This window comes from Rhinoderma darwinii, chromosome 4 (assembly GCF_050947455.1).
Source record: "Rhinoderma darwinii isolate aRhiDar2 chromosome 4, aRhiDar2.hap1, whole genome shotgun sequence".
In the NCBI taxonomy this organism is placed as follows: domain Eukaryota; kingdom Metazoa; phylum Chordata; class Amphibia; order Anura; family Rhinodermatidae; genus Rhinoderma; species Rhinoderma darwinii.
In genome coordinates, this window is record NC_134690.1 from 273,658,062 (window position 1) to 273,678,936 (window position 20,875).

At 41.0% G+C, this 20,875-nt stretch overlaps 1 protein-coding gene across 1 annotated transcript in view; it reads left to right on the forward strand.

The window, feature by feature from the left end:
• The window catches only part of SLC18B1 (solute carrier family 18 member B1), a 57,375-nt gene extending 41,265 nt beyond the window's left edge, over positions 1 to 16,110 (forward strand). The window contains exons 10-13 of the mRNA XM_075862515.1: positions 8,626 to 8,700; positions 10,930 to 11,023; positions 11,109 to 11,161; positions 15,642 to 16,110. Coding sequence (XP_075718630.1) covers positions 8,626 to 8,700; positions 10,930 to 11,023; positions 11,109 to 11,161; positions 15,642 to 15,708 — 289 coding nt within the window. The 3' untranslated portion in view covers positions 15,709 to 16,110. The remainder of the gene's footprint in view (positions 1 to 8,625; positions 8,701 to 10,929; positions 11,024 to 11,108; positions 11,162 to 15,641) is intronic.
• The last annotated feature ends 4,765 nt before the right edge of the window (positions 16,111 to 20,875 follow it).

Sequence of the window (20,875 nt, forward strand, 5' to 3'; positions counted from 1 at the left end):
TATTTGGCTTCCAAAAAAGCCCTTGTTGGTCTGACCTTTGTTAGTGGCAGAGTATTTGAAAAAACGTCTGGACAAGATTACTTGAGTTCTCTTCTGCCTCAGAACTGCCCCTACCATTCGCAATCTTCCCTCTGTTCTCAGAGGTTTTGATACTGTAGTTTTCTAACTCCTCTCAGAGGTCGTTCTCTTACCAGAGACCAGACAAGAAGACTGGTTTCTCCTAGAGCAAACATGTCGCAGAGCCATGAAACCAGACAATCACAGGCAAGGAACATGCTGCAAGTGAGGGTATAAATAGACCAAGGGCGGGAGCTAGAACCGTCAGGCCAGGCTGTGATAGGTTCTCCCTCTCCTCAGCCTGCAAGCCTGAGTGGTAACAGATCGCGTCACTCTAGCAGACCTTGGAGCTGATGAGGGCTGATTAACCACGAGCGTCAACACAGAAGCTGTGTCTGGCAAACCCTTTACAGGTATGTTTGATGTTTTGCTATCTATGACCTCCCACTAGTAACCCAAATAAGGGACCACAACCTGAAATTGGTGTAAAGGCCACAGCAGCCATTTGTTAAATACACAAAATATTCAAATGCAATCAAATGGCATAAACATAATATACAAACATTTTATAAATTAACATCCTGCACTATTCTGTAAACATTCCCCTGTTAAAGGATTCTTGAAGACAATTCAAGCATTATATTTTCACTCCATCCTTTTCTTGTCAGGTCTGGACCCTATTGCCCTACAGCCGTACTGCACCTGACCCGAGGGCACCAACCATCTTCAAGACCTTACCCTTCCTGGGGACCCTGCCCATCAGGAATGTATAAAACAAGCTGGGTAACCACTCCCAGCCCCTACAATACTACCCAGAGTTAAATGCCCCATTCTTTTACAACAATCTTTTATGTTGTTCTCCTTCCCATTACGTGCCTTCAAAGACCCCTCCTCCTACCACCACGACATTCATGTGTGACACCTTACACATGAACGTCCCTCCACAGCTGCAGGGCTTTTTCCAAGCCGTCCTGAATGCCCAAGGTCCACATGTCCAGACCCACATCATTCAAGTGTACCCCATCAGAAAAAAGAAAACCGGCCTCGGCCGCCTTCAATTTCCTATAGTGCACTACCACACCTCCGTTGCGAGCGACAAATTTTCCCACCTTTGCCCTTGCGCAGTTCGAACTCTGCACTGAACGCGCTGCGGGCAACTATGTCCGTCCATACAATGATCAAACCAGGAAACTATGATCACAAACGCAAGAGGTTCAGCTTAACGTCCCTCATCCGATCCCTGGACGACCGTATCCCCAAATCATTCCCGCCAAGGTGAAGGATCAAAATATATGGCGCCCTATCCAAGCTTGTGTAAAATTGAAGCTCTGGCAACAGCCTGCACGAAAGCATGCCCCTCAGACCCAACCATCTGACCTGATCGTCGGACGAACATCCGCACTAACACCTCCCCAGTGCACGTATGAGTGCCCCATTATGCACACCAAACAGGGGCCTGCAGCTAAGACAAAATACACAAGAAGATTAAGACCATGAAATCAAACAACACCTACAACATACTATCCCCATGTACCCTAAAGCAAATAAGGGCGCACATAAATCCTGTATCTGTCCGACTCCCACCTGCCTATCTTTTTGACTATAGCTGGGGATAAACCCCACCTAGCCGCCTCAGTGGTCACGCCAATTCGAAAAGAATGAGAACTATATTACGAGCCCACCCACCCAGACAACAGAATACATTTCCGAAAAACCTGCACAAACTGATATTTAGATAGAGGCAAACCATCCACATGAACCAACAAAGATACCAGCCCCTCAGGCCTATCTGACACATAATCCTGAAAGCAGCGAACTGGGCACACCCTAGACCCTACTAGTGCCCCCAGGCACACCAGTAAACCCTTTCCCGCCTAATCGGTCTTTGATCTGCGGAGCAAGCGTGACAGGGAGGATCCGTTTAACGCAACATCTAAGAACAACAAACACCCAGCCACCCACTTACTTGCCGTCACCAACTCTGATATCCTGAAAGCACCAAAGAAAGCCAAAGAAAAGGCCAGTGTGAACAGCAGAACCTCAAACTGTGACAGCAAGTAGAAAATATACAAGAAATAAATTGGTCCGCTCACCACTAATTTGAAGTAAGGATGCCACATTCCATGATTGATCGGTGCACGGGCAAGAGAGCTACATCGGGAGTAGGTAGAAATCCAAGGAACAAAGTTAGAGGTCCAGCACCCGATATGATATGCAAAAATACAAAACTGTTTGAGTTAAAATTAAAACAAGAAATTAAAAATTCCCGGGGAAAGAACGCTTATGCGTTTCGAACTTTTCAGTTCTTAACCATAGCTATGATTAAGAACTGAAAAGTTCAAAATGCGTAGGCGTTCTCTCCCCGGGACTTTTTAATTTCTTGTTTTCATTTTGACTCAAACTGTTTTGTATTTTTGCATATCGTATCGTGCTGGACCTCTAACATTGTGTATAACCGTTTGAGGAACAAACAGCCCGCAGATGCCCACAAAGAGATTCCAATAGATCAAAACATACTGGTTTCCTATAGTCCTTGAATACGGAACCATTCCTAAAGCCCTTCATTGCCTGCCTAACCTCGGTGTTGTCTGGGAGATGGTGCTTGGAACCCAGGCAACGCTTGGCACAGCGGGTAGAGGCGGTCGGATGGATAGGCAGAAGTCCGAACAGGCAGCAGACGTCGTAACTGGTATGGAAGCAATAGGTCAAGACAGGCGGCAGGCAAGGATAGTCAAGTTCAGGCAGAGGTCAGCAATGGGAAATCCAGACAAGGCAGAAGAGAAGGAAACGGGGAACCAGGGCACAGGGAAATTCACGGGGAACTTGGTTGAACAAGCATGGATGTAGGGAAGGAGGAACCTTAAATAGGAAGTCTTTGGAATTAAGGCGCACGCTGGCCCTTTAAGACAGGACGAGTCAGCGCGCGCGCCGTTTAGTGACTGCAGCCGCACATCAAGTATGACGGCCGTGGAGGGAGGTAATGGATGCACTTACCTGACGCCGTCCAGGACCAGCAGAGTTTTCGGATCGGGTAAGTGGAGCTCGGGATGAGCATGTGGTAATGGAGGACGAAGGAACCGGAGCAGAGGCCATGGGGAAGGCAGGGAACGGCGCGGCAGCCGTTACAGTACCCCCCCCCCCTTTTAGGCTTGCTTGGAAACCTTCGCTCAAAGTCCTTGATGAGAGCTGGGGCGTTGATATTCTCCACGGGCTCCCATGATCTCTTCTCAGGACCATAATCTTTCCAGTCCACTAGGTACCATAATATCAACCGTGTTCGTTTGACATCCAGGATCTCTTGAATTTCAAAGTTGGCATCAGCCGCTGGCGCAGGATGGACAGGAATTTTCTTTGAAAATGGGTTGAGTATAGTGGGTTTCATTAGAAATATGGAAGGAATTAGAGATTTTCAAAGACTGAGGAAGGCGAAGTCTGAAAGTTACTGGATTAATTTGTTTTGTTATGCAAAAGGCCAGCAGGTCTTGAATGGGAGACTTTATTCTGTGAGCAGGTGGAGCAGGCTGAAACAAAGTCTTTAGTGTCTTGGGACATGGAAGGCCACCAGTACTGACGGCCAATCAAATTGAGAGTCTTTTTGATGCCAGGGTGCCCATCGAAGAACACAATGCCTTTGTTTAGGGGGTATGTAGGTCTTTCTTCGGGGAATGTGTACCACTTCAACTGGAGCAGCGATCACAATATGTTTAGGATCTATAATAAACTGTGGGCTGGTCTCTTGATCTGTGGGGTCAAAACAGCGAGATAAAGCATCAGCCTTGGTATTCTTTCCAGCAGGTCTGTAGTGAAGCTGAAAATCTGGTGAAGAATAATGCCCACCGAGCTTGACGAGAGTTTAGGCGTTGAGCAGTCTGTAAGTATAGGAGGTTCTTATGATCTGTGTAAATGATGGGATGTCGTGCACCCTCAAGCAAATGTCTCCATTCCTCCGGGGCCAATTTAATGGCTAAAAGTTCTTTATCTCCAATACCATAATTTTTCTCAGCGGATGTGAATGATTTGGAGAAAAAACCACAGGCCACCAGTCTCCCTCTACAAGTCTTTTGTGAAAGAATAGCTCCAACTCCCACAGATGAAGCATCGACCTCCAGAACAAAGGGTTTGGTGGAATCCGGTCTACGTAGGACTGAAGCAGAAGAGAAGGCAATTTTAAGAGCTTGGAATCCAGTTTCAGCCTCCGTGGTCCAGTCTTTGGCATTAACACCCTTTTTTGTCAGCGCAGAAATAGGAGCCGTCATAGAGGAGAAGTGAGGAATAAACTGGCGGTAATACTTTGCAAATCCCAGCAGGCGTTTGGACAGCTTTGAGTCCTTGTGGACGAGGCAAGTTGAGAATAGAAGATAGCTTGGCTGGATCCATTTGAAGTCCCTGGTCAGAAATGACATACCCCAAGAAAGGCAGGCTGGTTCTGTCGAAGAGGCATTTCTCTAGTTTGGCAAACAGAGTTCTGTCGCAGACGCTGTAACACTTTGCGCACATGCACACGATGAGCTTGAGTATTGGGAGGAAAGATTAAAAATGTCATCTAGGTATACCACCACACAGCTGTACAACAGATCTCGAAAAATGTCATTAACAAAAGCCTGGAAAACCGCAGGAGCATTACAAAGTCCAAAGGACATGACGAGCTATTCAAAATGCCCATCACGAGTGTTGAATGCGGTCTTCCATTCGTCTCCCTCTGACCAGATAGATAGTTTCCTGTAGAAGCCTCCCATCTACAGAAGCAATGGACAACTGTTTGGTTAGTTTTTGCACTGGGATTTGGTAGCGATTTACCAATGACTGGCACAGAAAATTCCCAGCGGATCCGGAATCTAGACAGGCTTGAACGCAGAAAGTGGTTCCTGCAAAGGACAGCTTTGCTGGTATGGTCATCTTCTGAGAGGAAGGTATTCCACCTAGGGTAGCCTCTCATACTTGCCCTAGGCGTTGGAGTTTTCCGGCCTTACTGGACAGTCCTTGAGGAAGTGTGTTTTTACCACCACAATACAAACATAAATTCAACTTGCGTCTATTCTGGCGCTCCTCAGGCGTGAGTATTGTTCTCTCCCCCTGCATGGGTCCGTCCGACCGAGAGGAAGATGAGGCCAGCAGAGGTCTTTGGAAGGTTGGTGTCAACCATTATGTCCGATTGACTCGAGCAGATTCTTGTTGTCTCTCACGGAAACGTATAGCTATACGATTAGCAAGAGTAATCAATTCATCCAAGGACGGTGGAAGGTCTCGGCCAGCAAGTTCGTCCTTGATTCGGCCCGCCAGACCCTCCCAGAAGGTAGATACCAAAGCCTCATTATTCCACTGGAGTTCAGTAGCCAGGGTGCGAAATTTAATGGCGTATTGGCCTATTGTGGAGGTTCCTTGCCGGAGCTTCAGTACAGAGGAAGCTGCAGAAGAGGCTCGACCCGGTTCTTCAAACACCTTTTTAAAAGTGTAGAGAAAGTTCTGAATGTTGTACATGATGGGGTCGTTTCTCTCTCACAAGGGCGATGCCCAAGCCAGTGCTTCACCAGATAGCAGGGACAGGATGTAGGCCACCTTAGCCCGGTCTGAGGAAAAATGATGCGCCATGACTTCAAAGTGGATGGTGCATTGGTTAACAAATCCCCTGCAGGTCTTGGGGTCTCCCTCATAGTGGGCAGGCGTAGGTAAATGTAGTCCAGGACTGTAGACAGGAGCTTGCTGTGGTGGCGGTGGTATCGGAGGTGCCGGAGGAGCTAGTTCGTTCAAACAAGTGGACACATTCTGCAGTATCTGAAACAGCTGATCTTGGTGGACTCGTTGTCTAGAAAGCTCCTGAGCCATATCAGCCATGTCAGGCAGGGCTTTGTCAAGGGGATCCATGGCTTGTTCAACCTATAACGGTTCTCACCGGTTTGTTCATGGATCCTCTGTGTCGTCTGGGAGATGGTGCTTGGAACCCAGGCAACGCTTGGCACAGCAGGTAGAGGCGGTCGGATGGATAGGCAGAAGTCAGGACAGGCAGCAGATGTCGTAACGGGTATGGAAGCAATAGGTCAAGGCAGGCGGGGTAACGGGTATGGAAGCAATAGGTCAAGGCAGGCGGCAGGCAAGGATAGTCAAGTTCAGGCAGAGGTCAGCAACGGGAAATCCAGACAAAAGGCAGAAGGGACGGAACCAGGGCACAGGGAAACTCACAGGGAACTTGGTTGAACAAGCATGGATGCAAGGAAGGAGGAACCTTAAATAGGAAGTCTTAGGAATTAAGGCGCGCGCTGGCCCTTTAAGACAGGACGAGTCAGCGCGCGCGCCCTCTAGTGACTGCAGCCGCACATCGAGGATGACTGCCGCGGAGGGAGATAAGTGATGCACTTACCTAAGGCCGTCCAGGACCAGCAGAGCTTCCGGAACGGGTAAGTGGAGCTCGGGATGAGCATGTGGTAATGGAGGACGCAGGAACCGGAGCAGAGGATGTGGGGAAGGCGGGGAACGGCGCCTATTTACTATGGTGTGTTCATATAGCAGCCAACATAAGGGCATAGGGAGAGATTTAACATTATAATACAAACAGGGCACTGGTCTCTCCTACAGTGCAGTGTGTGACAGAGAGTGCCTTGTTGATGCATCTTCCAGTATATTAAAACATCACGAGGTCAGACACATTTCTTGTCAGAATCATTGCAAATAGTCGTAAATTCTAGGACTAGACCACCTCCGTGTAAGTATAATTGTTTTTAAAAAAAAATATATTTTTTATCTCCAGAGGAAAGGCATTCAGTTGCATGATGTAACCTATTGGTTTTTAACAGAAAATAAGCCTGTACATGGGTGTTGCATACAGTTTCCTTAACCCTTTCACGCCACAGCCCTTTTTCAGATTTTCATTTTCGTTTTTCCCTCCCCACCTCCCAAAGCCCATAACGCCTTTATTTTTCCGTCGATATAGTACTATGAGGGCTTGATTTTTGCGGGACAAGTTGTAGTTTTTCGTAGCACCATTTAGTTTGCCGTATAATGTACTAGGAAACAGGAAAAAAATTATTTGTGGGGTAGAAAATGAAAAAAACTGCGATTCCGCCATGGTTTTTTGCGCGCCATTTTTACGGAATTCACTGTACAATTAAAACAACATATTCATTTTATTCTATGGGTCAATACGACTACGCTGATACCAAATATGTGTAGGTTTTTCTATATTTTACTACTTTTACAAGTAAAAACCTAAGTGTAAAAAAGAAAATTTATTTTGTTTCGCCAAATTCCGAGAGCCGTAACGTCTTTATTTTTCCGTCAATTAAGTGGTATAAGGGCTTATTTTTTGCGGGATAAGCTGTAGTTTTTAATAATACCATTTTGGTGTAAATGTGACGGTTTGATCACTTTTTATTTCATTTTTTGTGGGAGATTAGGTGAACAAAAAATAGAGATTCTGGCGTTTACAATAAAAAATTTTTACGGCGTTCACCGTGCAAGTTAAATAATGATATATTGTGATAGTTTCCAAAATGGAGTCACTTTTTGGAGATTTTCCACTTTTTAGGTCCCTCCAGGGCATTGCAAAGGCGACACGGCACCAAAAACCATCCCAGTAAAATCAGCGCTCCAAAATCCAAATGGCGCTCCTTCCTTTCTGATCACTGCCGTGGGTCCAAACAGCAGTTTATTATCACATGTGGGGTATTTCCGTAATCGGGAGAAATTGCTTTACAAATGTTGGGGTACTTTTTCTCCTTTATTCCTCGCAAAAATGCGAACATTCTATGTTTTTCCAGAAAAAAAGTAGATTTTCATTTTCACAGTTCAATTCAAATAAATTTAGAAAAAACTTGTGTGGTCAAAATGCTAACTATACCCCTAGATAAATTTCCTGAGGGGTGTAGTTTCAAAAATGGGGTCACTTTTGGGGGTTTCCACTGTTTTGGCACCATAAGACCTCTTCAAACCTCACAAGGTGCCTAAAATATATTCTAAAAAAAGGAGGCCCCAAAATCCACTAGGTGCTCCTTTTCTTCTTAGGCCTGTGCTTCAGTCTATTATTACACTAGGCACAGATGTGGGATATTTCTAAAAACTGAAGAATCTGGGCAATAAATATTGAGATGCATTTCTCGGGTAAAACCTTCTGTGTTACAGAAAAAAATGTATTACAAATGAATTTTGTCCCAAAAAAATGACATTTGAAAATTTCACCTCTACATTCCTTCAATTCCTGTAAAACACCTAAAGGGTTGAAACACTTTCTGAATGCTGTTTTGAATACTTTGAGGGGTGCAGTGTTCAAAATTGTGTGTTTTATGGGGGTTTCTAATATATAGGGCCCTCAAACCCACTTCAGAACTGAATTTGTCACTGAAAAAAATAGCTTTTTGAAATTTTCTTAAAAATGTGAGAAATTGCTGCTAAAGTTCTAAGCCTGGTCTGTGATTGCGGACAGCATGCAATCACACTCTACTGCCCATCTGTGCCATAATCACGGACTGTGCACACTGCTATGGCTGTATGCATGAGGCCTAACTGTTATGAGCTATTTGCATAACTTCTGGTTTTGCAATAACTCATTGGTAACATTCACGTCTTCTTTGCTTCTAGTGAGAACGGCTTTGAAGAAGGCCTTAGCACTCTGGGCTTGCTATCTGGACTGTTCAGTGCAATGTGGTCTACAGGGTATGTACTGCTCTATCCTCAGTGTTTACTTTGTTACTGTGTTTTAATAGATGATCCTGGTTACCTGAGTAACTGAACAGTCAGGTGGATATATGTATATTTTCTATTTACAAATGACTAGAAATCTAGTCATTAAAAGAAAATTTTCCTCTTACTGAACTTTGCCACTTGACTATATAAAAAGGTAAATGAAGTAGTCTGGTTTGTCTCAGAAGATTTTGATAAAGCTCTATCATGCGCTTAAACTGCTTTGGCACTGCTCAGAGATTCCTAGTGCTGAAAATCTTACACAATAATATAAGCAAAGAACCATTCAGATGAATGTTAGTTTGCATAGAATAGTGTGGGTCCATGGTCAAAGACTTAATAAAGTGATCTCTTCACGTGTATCAATGATCTATCAGGAAATCATTTTGATTGTATTTCCCCATTAAAATTCTCTTCTGCCTTAACATGGAAATGCCATAGGAAGGAATTGACTGCAGTGGGCATGAGGGCACGCACAGCTGTGGAATAACCCTGGGAACCCCTTTGTTCTAGTGATGCCATCTTCTGACATGTCAAAAGATAGCTAAACTCAAGAGTTCATTACAATTCCGGTATCGGGTGTGATCTTCCGTGATTAACTTATAGTAGATGTAAAGGGGAATCCACATTAGCAAATGTAAACTTACATGGAATAGACTCAATCCAACACAAGAAGATCTTAAGGAATTAAAATGGACCAGACTGAGATTAACAATTGTAGGACAGGACAGGTTCTCCAGAACGAGAGGTGCTCTTTGTGACCACTCTCTACTCTGGCCAAGAGATATAATCACTATTCGTGCTGTGAGAACGTCCTCTTTGCACTCCATACATTGTAGAGGCATGCTTGAAACTCGTTTTTAATCTACGTCTGACGTGCACGTTTTGACATGAGAAAACTGTGTCAAAACGTGTACCACAACGTGCACATTGATTTCTATGGACAGGACAAATGCCCTAACAGTGTAGTTTGTGCATACGTATTGTATTCTTACGTTGTATCCTTTTTTTTTTTTTTCATGTCCTGAAAAGCGTAGTATACTACGCTTTTCAGTACCTATCCAAAACGTATACGTTTTTATTTGTATTGATGTCAATGGACGACTTATGCATTATTAAACCCTACATTTGCATACGTAAAATGTGTACATTTTTGTTACCTTTTATATGGGAAATATTGACTTTACAAAGTTTGATTTAACGAGTAAGATCGGACAAAACGTATAAAAACGTATACGGCATATACTACAAAAAAACCTAAGCAAATGTTACAAATGCGTACGTTTTTGTAACTTTAAAAACGTATACGTCGTCTTATACCACAAACGTGTACACAAAACGAGATGTGAACTGAGCCTTAGGCCTGATTTAGACAAGCGTGTGCGTTTTGTGCACGCAAAAAACTCTGTTTTGCGTGCGCAAAATGCACTTAACAGCTGCGTGTGTCATCAGTGTATGATGCGCGGCTGCGTGATTTTCGCGCAGCCGCCATCATTATGACACTCCGTTTGGATATTTGTAAACCGAAAAGCACGTGGTGCTTTTCTGTTTACATTAAGAGTTTGACAGCTGTTGCGCGAATCACGCAGTTTGCACGGAAGTGCTTCCGAGCGACCTGCGTGGTTTTCACGCACCCATTGACTTCAATGGGTGTGTGATGCGAGAAAAACGCTGAAATATAGAACATTTCGTGAGTTTTACGCAGCGGACTCACGCCGCGCAAAACACACGGACTGTCTGCACTGCCCCATAGAGTAATATAGGTGCGTACGACACGCGTGAAAAGCACGCGCGTCACACGCGCGTAAATTCCGCTAGTGTAAATGATGCCTTAGAGGTATAATACAGAGTTCACTTAACAACTTCATCTATTTAACTTGTGAATAGAAAAATATTTTATCATCATACTTAAAATCGAAATATCATTTGATATTCATGTTATTGATACTCATAAATTTTCAAAACATGTATGCTGCCAAATTATAAATGTAGAACTCACGGCACCCACCGCTGTAATTAAAATAATTTATTCTATATCAAATAGCAGCACAAACAAATAGTCAGTGAGGTAAGCTGACCCCACCCGATGGACCGTTTTGGGCTACAATCACATCAACAAGGCCATAAGTGACTTCTCGAAATGTACTGTTAATGTACAGTGTTAAATGTCATCATTTTTTTTTTCTTTTATTTGTTCAACAGATCATTTGTAGGCCCAACGTTTGGTGGATATTTGAATCAAAAGTTAAATTTTAAGTGGGCAGCTGCCTGTCAAGGACTTTTACCTTTAGTGGCTGTAAGTTGCACACAATTTTGTATTCGCACTATATGATAAAACAAAGTATTTGTTTTCTAATTTTCCCCATTTTATCCATTTGCAGTTTGTACTAAGTTCATTATTTTACGCCTGGGAAGCACATAACAGGAAAAAAAGGTGAGACATTTTATATTTAGAGCGAGTTTTCCTCTAACATAAGTTCATTACATCTTCAGAAAGTGTGGTAGACACTGTGCAAATTGCTAAAATTAGTACAGAAAACATTACAAATAAGTCACACATTTATTTTAATCTTGAGCTCACACTGACCTTTAGTCTAATACATAAACTACTATTTTTGAGATGCTGACCCTGGTTATATATGCAATAATTGTAGGTGTTCTAGACCGATTACACTTATATAAAGAATATGTCATGCATACAGATATAGCGTAAAATAGCCAAAGATATATTAAAGGGGTTGTCCAGTATTAGCAAACTTAAGTTATTTTTTGTGTACCGTATTTTTCGGACTATAATTAATAAATCTTGCTATAAAATCCCTGCTGTCTTATAGTCGGCAGTCAGGGGACCCAGCTGCACCAGAACCCCCTGACCACTTCTTTAACCCCCCTAACCCATGATTTGCCGGCACAACATGTAGCGGGGGGGGGGGGGTGTGATGTTTGGAACATGCCGAGCCCGCTCGATGCACTGCAAATGTCAGCTGTGTTTTACGGCTGACACGCTGCTCTATCACCTGTCCATGGACAGAATTGATCCACTGGAAATAAATAATGAATGTTCCTTCTGTATAACAACATTCAGAGATCTTCAAAACCGTGCGGAATTAATGCAGAAATTTTATTGGAAAATTGTCTAACATTTCATTATACAAAAAAGGTAGTGCAATTTATTAGAAAAAACAGACAGTTGGACCTTCAAGTCCCCTAGTGTAAAAGAAGTGTAAAAAAAACCCTTTTAAAACATATAATAAAAGTTTCAAGTAATAAAATAAAACAAAATACAATTGCCCTTTTCCCTTATCAAGTCCTTTTATTATTGAATAAATAAACCATACCTATTTGGTATTGCCGCGTCCGTAACGGCTTGAACTGAACTATAAAAATATTATATTATTTATTCCACGTGGTGAACGGCGTAAAAAGCTATACCAGAATTTCTGGTTTTTGGACACTTTGCCCTACAAATATTGAAATAAAAAGTGATCGAAAAGTTGCATGTATCCAAAAATGGTACCTATATAGACTATAGCACGTCTCGCAAAAAACAAGCCCTCATACAGCTCTGTCAACAAAAAAATTAAAATGTTATGGTTCTCACATCTTGGCGACAGAAAAAATACATTCTTTTTACAAAAGTAATTTTATTGTGCAAAAAGTTGTAAAACATAAGAAAGTGCTATAAATTAGGTATTGCCGGAATCGTACTGACCCTCAGAATAAAGTTAACATGTAGTTTTTAACGGATGGTGAACGCTGTATTAAAAAAAACGAAAAAAAACTATGCCAGAATTACAGATTTTTGGTCACCTGGTCTACCAAAAAAATACGATAAGTTATTATTGGTACCCCAAAATGGTACCAATAATAACTACAGCTCATCCCGCAAAAAAAAAGCCCTCATACCACTACATCTATCAGAAAATAAAATTAGTTAAGGCTCCAATAAGTCAGGAAATAAAAAATATGCAGTTGTGCCGGCCCGAGGGGAACATTTCTTCTGTTTCAAGAGGCGAATTATCAAGGCCCTAAACTTAGGTAACCAGTAAGGGTAGGGCCCAATATCTGCTGGAAGCGAGGGTGCCCATACTATATCAGGACAACACTTCCCAGCAAAATTCCCCAAACTGCAAAGTTGCGGAGTGTGGAACAAAAGGGGGATAAGGAAGGACATTTATCAGTGCGACACCGGCCTGTGCAGAAAGGATTGCTCCACATCTATGGATTATTTTACTGTTTTTTTTTTAACCCAATTATTATAACACCTGACTATGCCCCTGATGTACTCTGCCCGGCTTACATGTGCCCCCACATTATAAACGCAAATACCAGCAATACTCCACAAATCTACTACCAAGCAAATCCACGCTCCAAAAGCCAAATGGTGCTCCCTCCACTCCAAATCCAACAGCGTGCCCAAACAGCAGTTTACTTCCATATATATGGCATCGCCATACCCTGTAGAACCCTTTTAACAATTTTTGGGGTGTGTGTCTCCAGTGGCACAAGCTGGGCACGACATATTTGCCCCTGAAATAGCATATCTAGGGAAAAATTGAAATGTTTACTTTGCACCATCCGCAGCGCAATCATTTATGGAAAAGACCTATGGGGTGAAGATGCTCACTACACCTCTTAGTAAATGCCTTTAGGGGTGCAGTTTCCAAAATGGGATCACTTCTTAGGGGTTTCTTTTATTATTTCACATACGAGCCTCTGCAATTGTGAACCAATACTTGTAAATCGCCAAATTAGGTCTAAATTTGACATGGTACTCTTTCACTTCTGAGCCCTGTCATTAGTCCAGGCAAAAGATTAGGGCCACATGGAGGGTGTTTCTAAAACCGGGAATCACAGCATAATAATTAGAGAGCTGTCTTGTTATGGTGGCACAAGTTGGGCAGCACATATTCGCATATCTATGGAAAAAATCCCATTTTCACTCTGCAACATCGAGTGCACACTAATTTCTGCAAAACACCTGTGGGGTTAACATGCCCACTACACTCCTAGGTGAATACCTTGAGGGTGAAGTTTCCAAAATGTGGTCACTTCTGGGGGGTTTCCACTGATTTTGGTTCCACAGGGGCTTTGAAAATGCGACATAGCGCCCAGAAACCAATCCAGCAAAATCTGCACTTCAAAACCAAATTGCACTCCTTCCCTTCTGAGCTGTGCCGGGTGCCCAAAAAGCAGTTTATTACCACAAATGGGGTATTGCCGTACTCGGGAGAAATTGCTTTACAAATGCTGGGGTTCTGTTTTTCCTTTATTCGTTGAGAAGAAAATGAAAATTTTGAGCTAAATCTACGTCGTCTTGAAGAAAAGGGATTGTTTTTATTTTTACTGCCCAATTCTAACAAATTCTATGAAACGATTGTGGGGTCAAAATGCTTACTACACTCCAAGATGGATTCCTCAATGGGTGTAGTTTCCAAAATGGGGTCACTTGGGGGGGGGGGGTCCACTGTTTATTCCCCTCAGGGGCTTTGCAAATGCGAAATGGCCTCCACAAACCATTCCTGCTAAATTTGAGCACCAGAAGCCAAATAGCGCTCTTTCCCTTCTAAGCCCTGCCGTGTGTCCAAACAGCTGTTTATGTCCACATGTGGGGTATTGTTTTACTCTAGAGAAATTGCTTTACAAATGTTGCAGTGCTTTTTTCCTTTTAGTTCTTGTGGAAATGAAAAAAAATTAGCTAAACCTACATTTTCTTTGAAAAAATGTAGATTTTAATTTTTACGACCTACTTCCAATAATTTCTGCAATGAACCTGTGGGGTCAAAATGCTCACTATACCCCTAGATAATTTCCTTGAGGTGTGTAGTTTCCCAAATGGGGCCACTTTTTGGGGATTTCCACTGTTTTGACACTGCAAGAGCCCTTCAACCCTGACATGGTGCCTAAAATATATTCTAATAAAAAGAAGGCCCCAAAATTATCTAGGTGCTCCTTTGCTTCTGAGGCTAATGCTTCAGTACATTACCACACTAGGGCCACATCTGGGATATTTCCTAAATCTGCAGAACCTGGGCAATAAATATTGAGTTGCATTTCTCTGGTAAAACTTTGTGTTACAAAAAAAAAATGGATTAAAAATGAATTTCTACAAAAAAAAAAAATGACATTTGTAATTTCACCTCTACTTTGCTTTAATTCCTGTGAAACATCTAAAGGGTTAAGAAACTTTCTAAATGCTGTTTTGAATACTTTGAGGAGTGAAGTTTTTAAAATGGGGTGAATTATTGGAGTTTTCTAATATATAAGGCCCTCAAAACCACTTCACATCTGAACTGGCCCCTGTAAAATTAGCCTTTTGACATTTTCTTGAAAATGCGAGAAATTGCTGCTATGGTTCTAAGCCTTGTAACGTCATAGAAAAATAAAAGGATGTTCAAAAAACTATGTCAATCTAATGTAGACATATGGGGGATGTTAATTAGCAACAATTTTGTGTGGTATAACTGCCTGTCTTACAAGCAGATGCATTTAAATTTATAATAATGCTAATTTTTGCAATTTTTCGACAAATTTTGGTGGTTTTCACAATTAAATAATGAATGTATCGAAAATGTTTTCCATTAACAAAGTCCAATGTGTCAAAAGAAAAAAATCTCTGAATCGCTTGGATAGGTAGGGTATTCCGAAGTTATTAGCACATAAAGTGAAACATGTCAGATTTGAAAAATGAGGCTCTGTCAGGAAGGTCAAAAGTGGCCAAAGAGGGAAGGGGTTAACAAACCTGATAATTTGCTTCCCCAGGAGATAAGTGCTGATAGAAGTCTGGCAATGGCTTATCCCCCCTCCCAGATGGCCGAATGCAGTTCAGTCTATGTGTATGGACAGGTCTATAAATATTACTAATAAATGTAAGGGGTTTCATTGGTGTTAGCAATACTGCTTTCTCTCCACAGGTCTACTTCATTGGAAACTAAGAGTACAGCTCAAGAAAGGGAGTCCTTGCTACAAGAAGAAAGATAAAACCAAGTGAAATTTTTTTTTTTTTTTTACAGTTTGACGTTTTTTATTTTTCCAAGAGAACTTTTGCGTGATACAGTTGATATTCATATAGGTCTTTCAACTTGTACAATTCTTGTGATGGAACTGTCAACTTTTTACTTCCAGTTGGTTTAGTAAAGCTGATGGATATCTCAGGTCATATCTTACTGTTTTTTTTTTTTTAACAATAGTGATGCCTTTCCAGACCTAGATTTCATCACAGTACACGTAAACGGATCGCTTCATTTATATAAACTGGTCTTTACCAGGTACTTCCTGATAATGCCCAAATGTACCACAACCTGACATCTCATAAAGATTCTAAAATTTACTATACAGTATAAACATCATGAAATTAAAGTATGACAATTGGGTAAACTGTTATTTTATTTTAGTGATTTAATCTATCAATGAAAACATACTTCAAATGTATTTTTATAGTATTGTTTGAGTAGATAGTTTGCTTGCACGTAGCAAAGGTAGCTTTGTTGTTAAATGACTTACCCTTACCGTAAAGTCTTGTGACGGACCTTATATAAAGATTTTTTTTTTATATAAAATTATGGTCAAACTCTGTCGCCAGGTTAGTAGTTATGCTTTGAGCTGAAAATCAGATTGGTTGCTAGGGACATGTTGCTTGGCAACCCCGTTAGAATAATTTTTGTTGTTAGGCAATAAATCTAAAGCAACCTTTCTGTCAGACATGATAAAGCTGGCTCTGCACAGTTAAAGGGTACAAGCACCACCTCTTGCTGTGGTATTAATCAGTCTTTTTTTTTTTTATGCTGTATTTTTATTTTCAGTGGTTATAATGTCCATCATGGGTCCGGTTTCTGAGAGCCATGGCAAATAGCTTATTTTGCTGGGGGACAATGACGTTGGCTGCTCACTTTACCTTCAGTGACAACTGCAGGAGAAGTATAGTATTATCTTATTGCCATGCAGATGATAATTAGATGGTACATAGATGACTTGAGTCTGCCAGAGTAGGAACTGCTGTTGCCAGCTGCTCTCTTCTCTGGCTCATAGAGTGGGGTACCCAGTGGGTGACACCTGTCTATATGCCCTAAAAGGGCATATAGACAGAAGATTTCCTGATGCCTAAATCTTTTTGAAGTAGTAGAATCCACATCCAGTGGGATCTTGAAGTTAAACCTTTCCAGTAATAGAATAAAGTATTATTTTTTTACAGAAATTACAGAAATGTAATTTCAAGAAGCTATTTATGTAATCATCATTAAAGGGGTTTTAATATCAGGGACATTTATGACATATCCACAGGATATGTCATAAATATCAGATCTATGCGGGTCCCACCTCTATCTGACATTTATGACATATCCTGTGGATATGTCCTATATGTCCCTGGTGGGAAAACCCCTCTAACTTTATTTGCACCCCCTTATGCATATTTTTTATTTTGTCATAATATATATTTCTATCCTTTAGTGCTGTTAGAAACTTTTTGTGCTTTGGTCTTTGTGCACTTTTTTTTGTTTCTTTACCTGTTTTGTTGGATTTCTACACCATTTCTTTGCTGGATTACAAAAATGCATATTTTGCATTCCTTTCAACTGTGGGAAGCTTTCCTATCCACATTGGCCAATATTTCTGCTGACAAATTTGAACACCTAGTGGAATCTATGCACCAATCAATTGCTGTGGTTCTGAAGACCAAAGGAGGTCCAACGTGCTACTAGATGGGGGGTCTTTAATAAAATGGCCATTCAGTATACGTATATATCTAAATCATATAAAAAACTGATAATGACATGATCGCTACATTTTGCCATCTATTTGAGTCCCATAGGAATGACAAGTTATCTGCATTATTTTTAAATAAATACAAAACATAGTAAAAAAAACAAAAAATAAATAGTGTGAACTCAGCCTCCGTCATTTTCTAAACTTAAAGCAGTTGATTGCTAGGTAGGCAACCAGTACCTCAAAATCTACGGCTAGACTTTTTTTTTTTTTTTTTTTTAAACTCGTTTTATTGAGAACTGTTGCATAAACCTTTCTTGACTGTAGAATAAATCACATGGATATACAAATGTATACATACATAATGTCAAATTATCAAAGTACTTTAGATTACATTCCACCTTGCCAATGAGATGTATGAATATAAAAACATCAGTGGTTGTAATTGTTTACAAGGAAGTATAAACGATCTTGAACAGAAATAATTAAAAAAAAAAGGACCCAGATATTCGACAAGCAGCAGAGAAAGTAAGTAGAATAATAAGTATACTAAAGGATATAGTAAATGTATGGTTCATTTTCACTTTTACACCATAATATCTAGTGGATCAGTGGAGGAGTTGACTGTCAAAGGGAAAGTATTCCAAATATCCCATACCTTAGAAAACTTGGCGTTACAACCACGATTCTGATAGACAATCTTTTCAAAGGGTATCAGAATTTACCAAGCCTTTCCAATGACTAATGGATGGGAGTCGATCATTCATCCAATGTTGTACTATAGTTTTTCTTGCTAAAAATAAAGTATCTCTTAAAAAGATTGTAGTGTGGTGTCTCCATTTCTCCTCATCCAATATACCAAACAAACAAATCTTAGGACAGAAAGGGACATTTTCATGCAACATGGAAGATAACGGATATTATTTCAAGCCAAAAATCCCGGATGAAGTGACATGCCCATATCATGTGCCAAAAATCTGCTTTTGGAGCATGACATCGTAAACAATCTGTAGAGGGCAATTTTCCCATTTTAAATATCCTAACGGGTTAAATATGCCTGGTGTATTATACATAACTATCATTTTATTGTTTGTGGAAGGAGAAACATGTATGTGGGACTCTAAAATATCTCTCGATTCATCTGGTTGAATGTCAGGGATCCATTGGTGCCATCTACTCTCCACAATAAGCGGTGATGAATTTACCGTTCTAGATAATAAGTGAGTATACAGAGTATAGATCAGTCCTTGTGTACCCTGTGATTTAAGAATTCCTATAAGTGGGAAAGAAGAGATTGTTAATTTGTTCCCAAAGCGTTGAAATTGGGTTTGTAGGGTATGACGTATCTGTAAGTACCGATGAAAATGGGTACGTGGTATTTCATATTTAGTCTGTATTTGAGTAAATTAAAGTAGGACATTATTATCATACAGGTCCCCTATAGTCTCAATACTTGGAGATAAAAGTAGTGGCATTGAAGGAAAGTAGGGAGTATTGTGCCATAAAGGCATCTCGGTTATAACACTATCATAACCCAATTGTGTTTTGGCCTGCCTCCAAACAACACGAGCTAGCTTGTGTAAGGGCAAGGGTCTAATAGAGGTACTTAAAGTAGTCACTTCGAGGGAACCAAGCAAACTCTGACTACCAATGACGTGCCAAATGATGTTCCGAATTGGGAAGAGCCTCTCCTGGCATCCACTGACACGTATCCCTCTGGAGAGCAAATCATGGGGAGAACATATTATTCATTAAAACTTTAGCTCGAGGTGAAGCATATATTGTTTGAATCCATTTACTAAAGGCAGGGCCAAAACCAAATTTCCCAAGGCAAGCAAAGCGAAAAGGCCATTTAATTGAATCAAAAGCCTTTGTCACATCTAAAGACGCCAAAGCCCAGTTATTGTCTTGCAATGTACTACACTGAACTATCGTCTGTACTCTCCTAATACTTATAGATGTACTTTTACCTGGATTGAACCCGGTTTGGTCAGGGTGTACCAAGTCAAGGATGAAACCATTTAGTCTTGTAGCAAGAATTTTGGTCAATATCTTCTAATCCTCATTCACCAAAGATATGGGGCGGTAAGAACCGCAGTCCATAGGATCTTTTTCGAGTTTAAGGAGAACTACTATTGTGGCGTCATAGAACATGGGTGGCAATATTCCAGAGGTTGCGGCAGATAACAAGACCTTCTGCAGATGAGGGACTAGGTGGTCACTATAGTTACGATAAATTTCTATAGGGAGGTCATCCGGACGTGGAGCCTTACACTTAGCCATATTTCTAATGGCAAGGTTAGTTTAATCTACAGTTATATCCGCATCTAAAAGTGCACGTTGAGCATCCGTGAGTTGCGGGAAAAATAAGTCTTAAAGATATGCTGATGTATTCACATAGGTTACCTCCAATTTGGTTTCATATAAGGATGTATAATATTTATAAAAGCAATGAGTTAGAAGCTCAGCCTCCGCCAGTATGTCTCCCGAGGGTGCCTTAAGTTTCAAAATCACATTTGAGGTAGAGTATTGCTTCACCCATAAATGCCAATAACTTGCTAGATTGATTTCCGAGTTCAAAATATGATTGTCTAGAGAAAAACAATTTACGTTTAGATTTGACATGCTGGTGGTGTGTGTGTGTGTGTGTGTGTGTGTGTGTGTGTGTGTATAGTCTCTGAAAGCTTAACCAGTCAGTCCTGTGAGCATCACTAGGATCAGATATATAGGTTTGTTCTGCAGATTTCAACCTAGAGGCTAGAATCTCCTCATCCTGGGCAGATATACGCTTTATATATGAAATGGCAGAAGATAAACACCCATGCAAGTATGCTTTAAGAGTGTTACGGCTAGACATTTGAGAGAGTCTACATAGACTGAAACAGAAAAAAAAATTATATAAATGTAAAGCACTCCTGTTTGAATGTCCTAAGGTAGAAATATTAACCAGGGATGTAAGTACAAACTTATAAGGTGTAGGGTTGGTTAGACCTCAATCACTACCATGATATTAAGCGAGGCCACGCAAATCCACAGTAGGGATAAATTGGTCAATCCACACGGAGTTAGGGACTTCCCACAACCATATCCTAGAAACACGTAAATGTTTCGAGAAAGGAAAAGAGTAGAGAATTTAGGCGTAAAAACCAGCAGCTTCAAACTGGGGTTCCTTCGGTCAAGCAGAGGCCTACAATCAAACTGTATGGAAGATACAGTGTGCATGTCCACTTTTATTTACATAGTAAACTTTCTATCTTCTGCTGGACCTTTTAAGTTACATATTGTGTTACGAACTACAGCACTGACCGTGCAATCAGGATAGTGGCCGTATTACACAGCCGCTATCCCACTGTAACCTTGGAGATTGTAGAAACTTCCAATCTCTGTCGTTTAATCCCTTTTAAACAGGATGTAAACTGTGGTGTTCAACAATATAAGAATATAA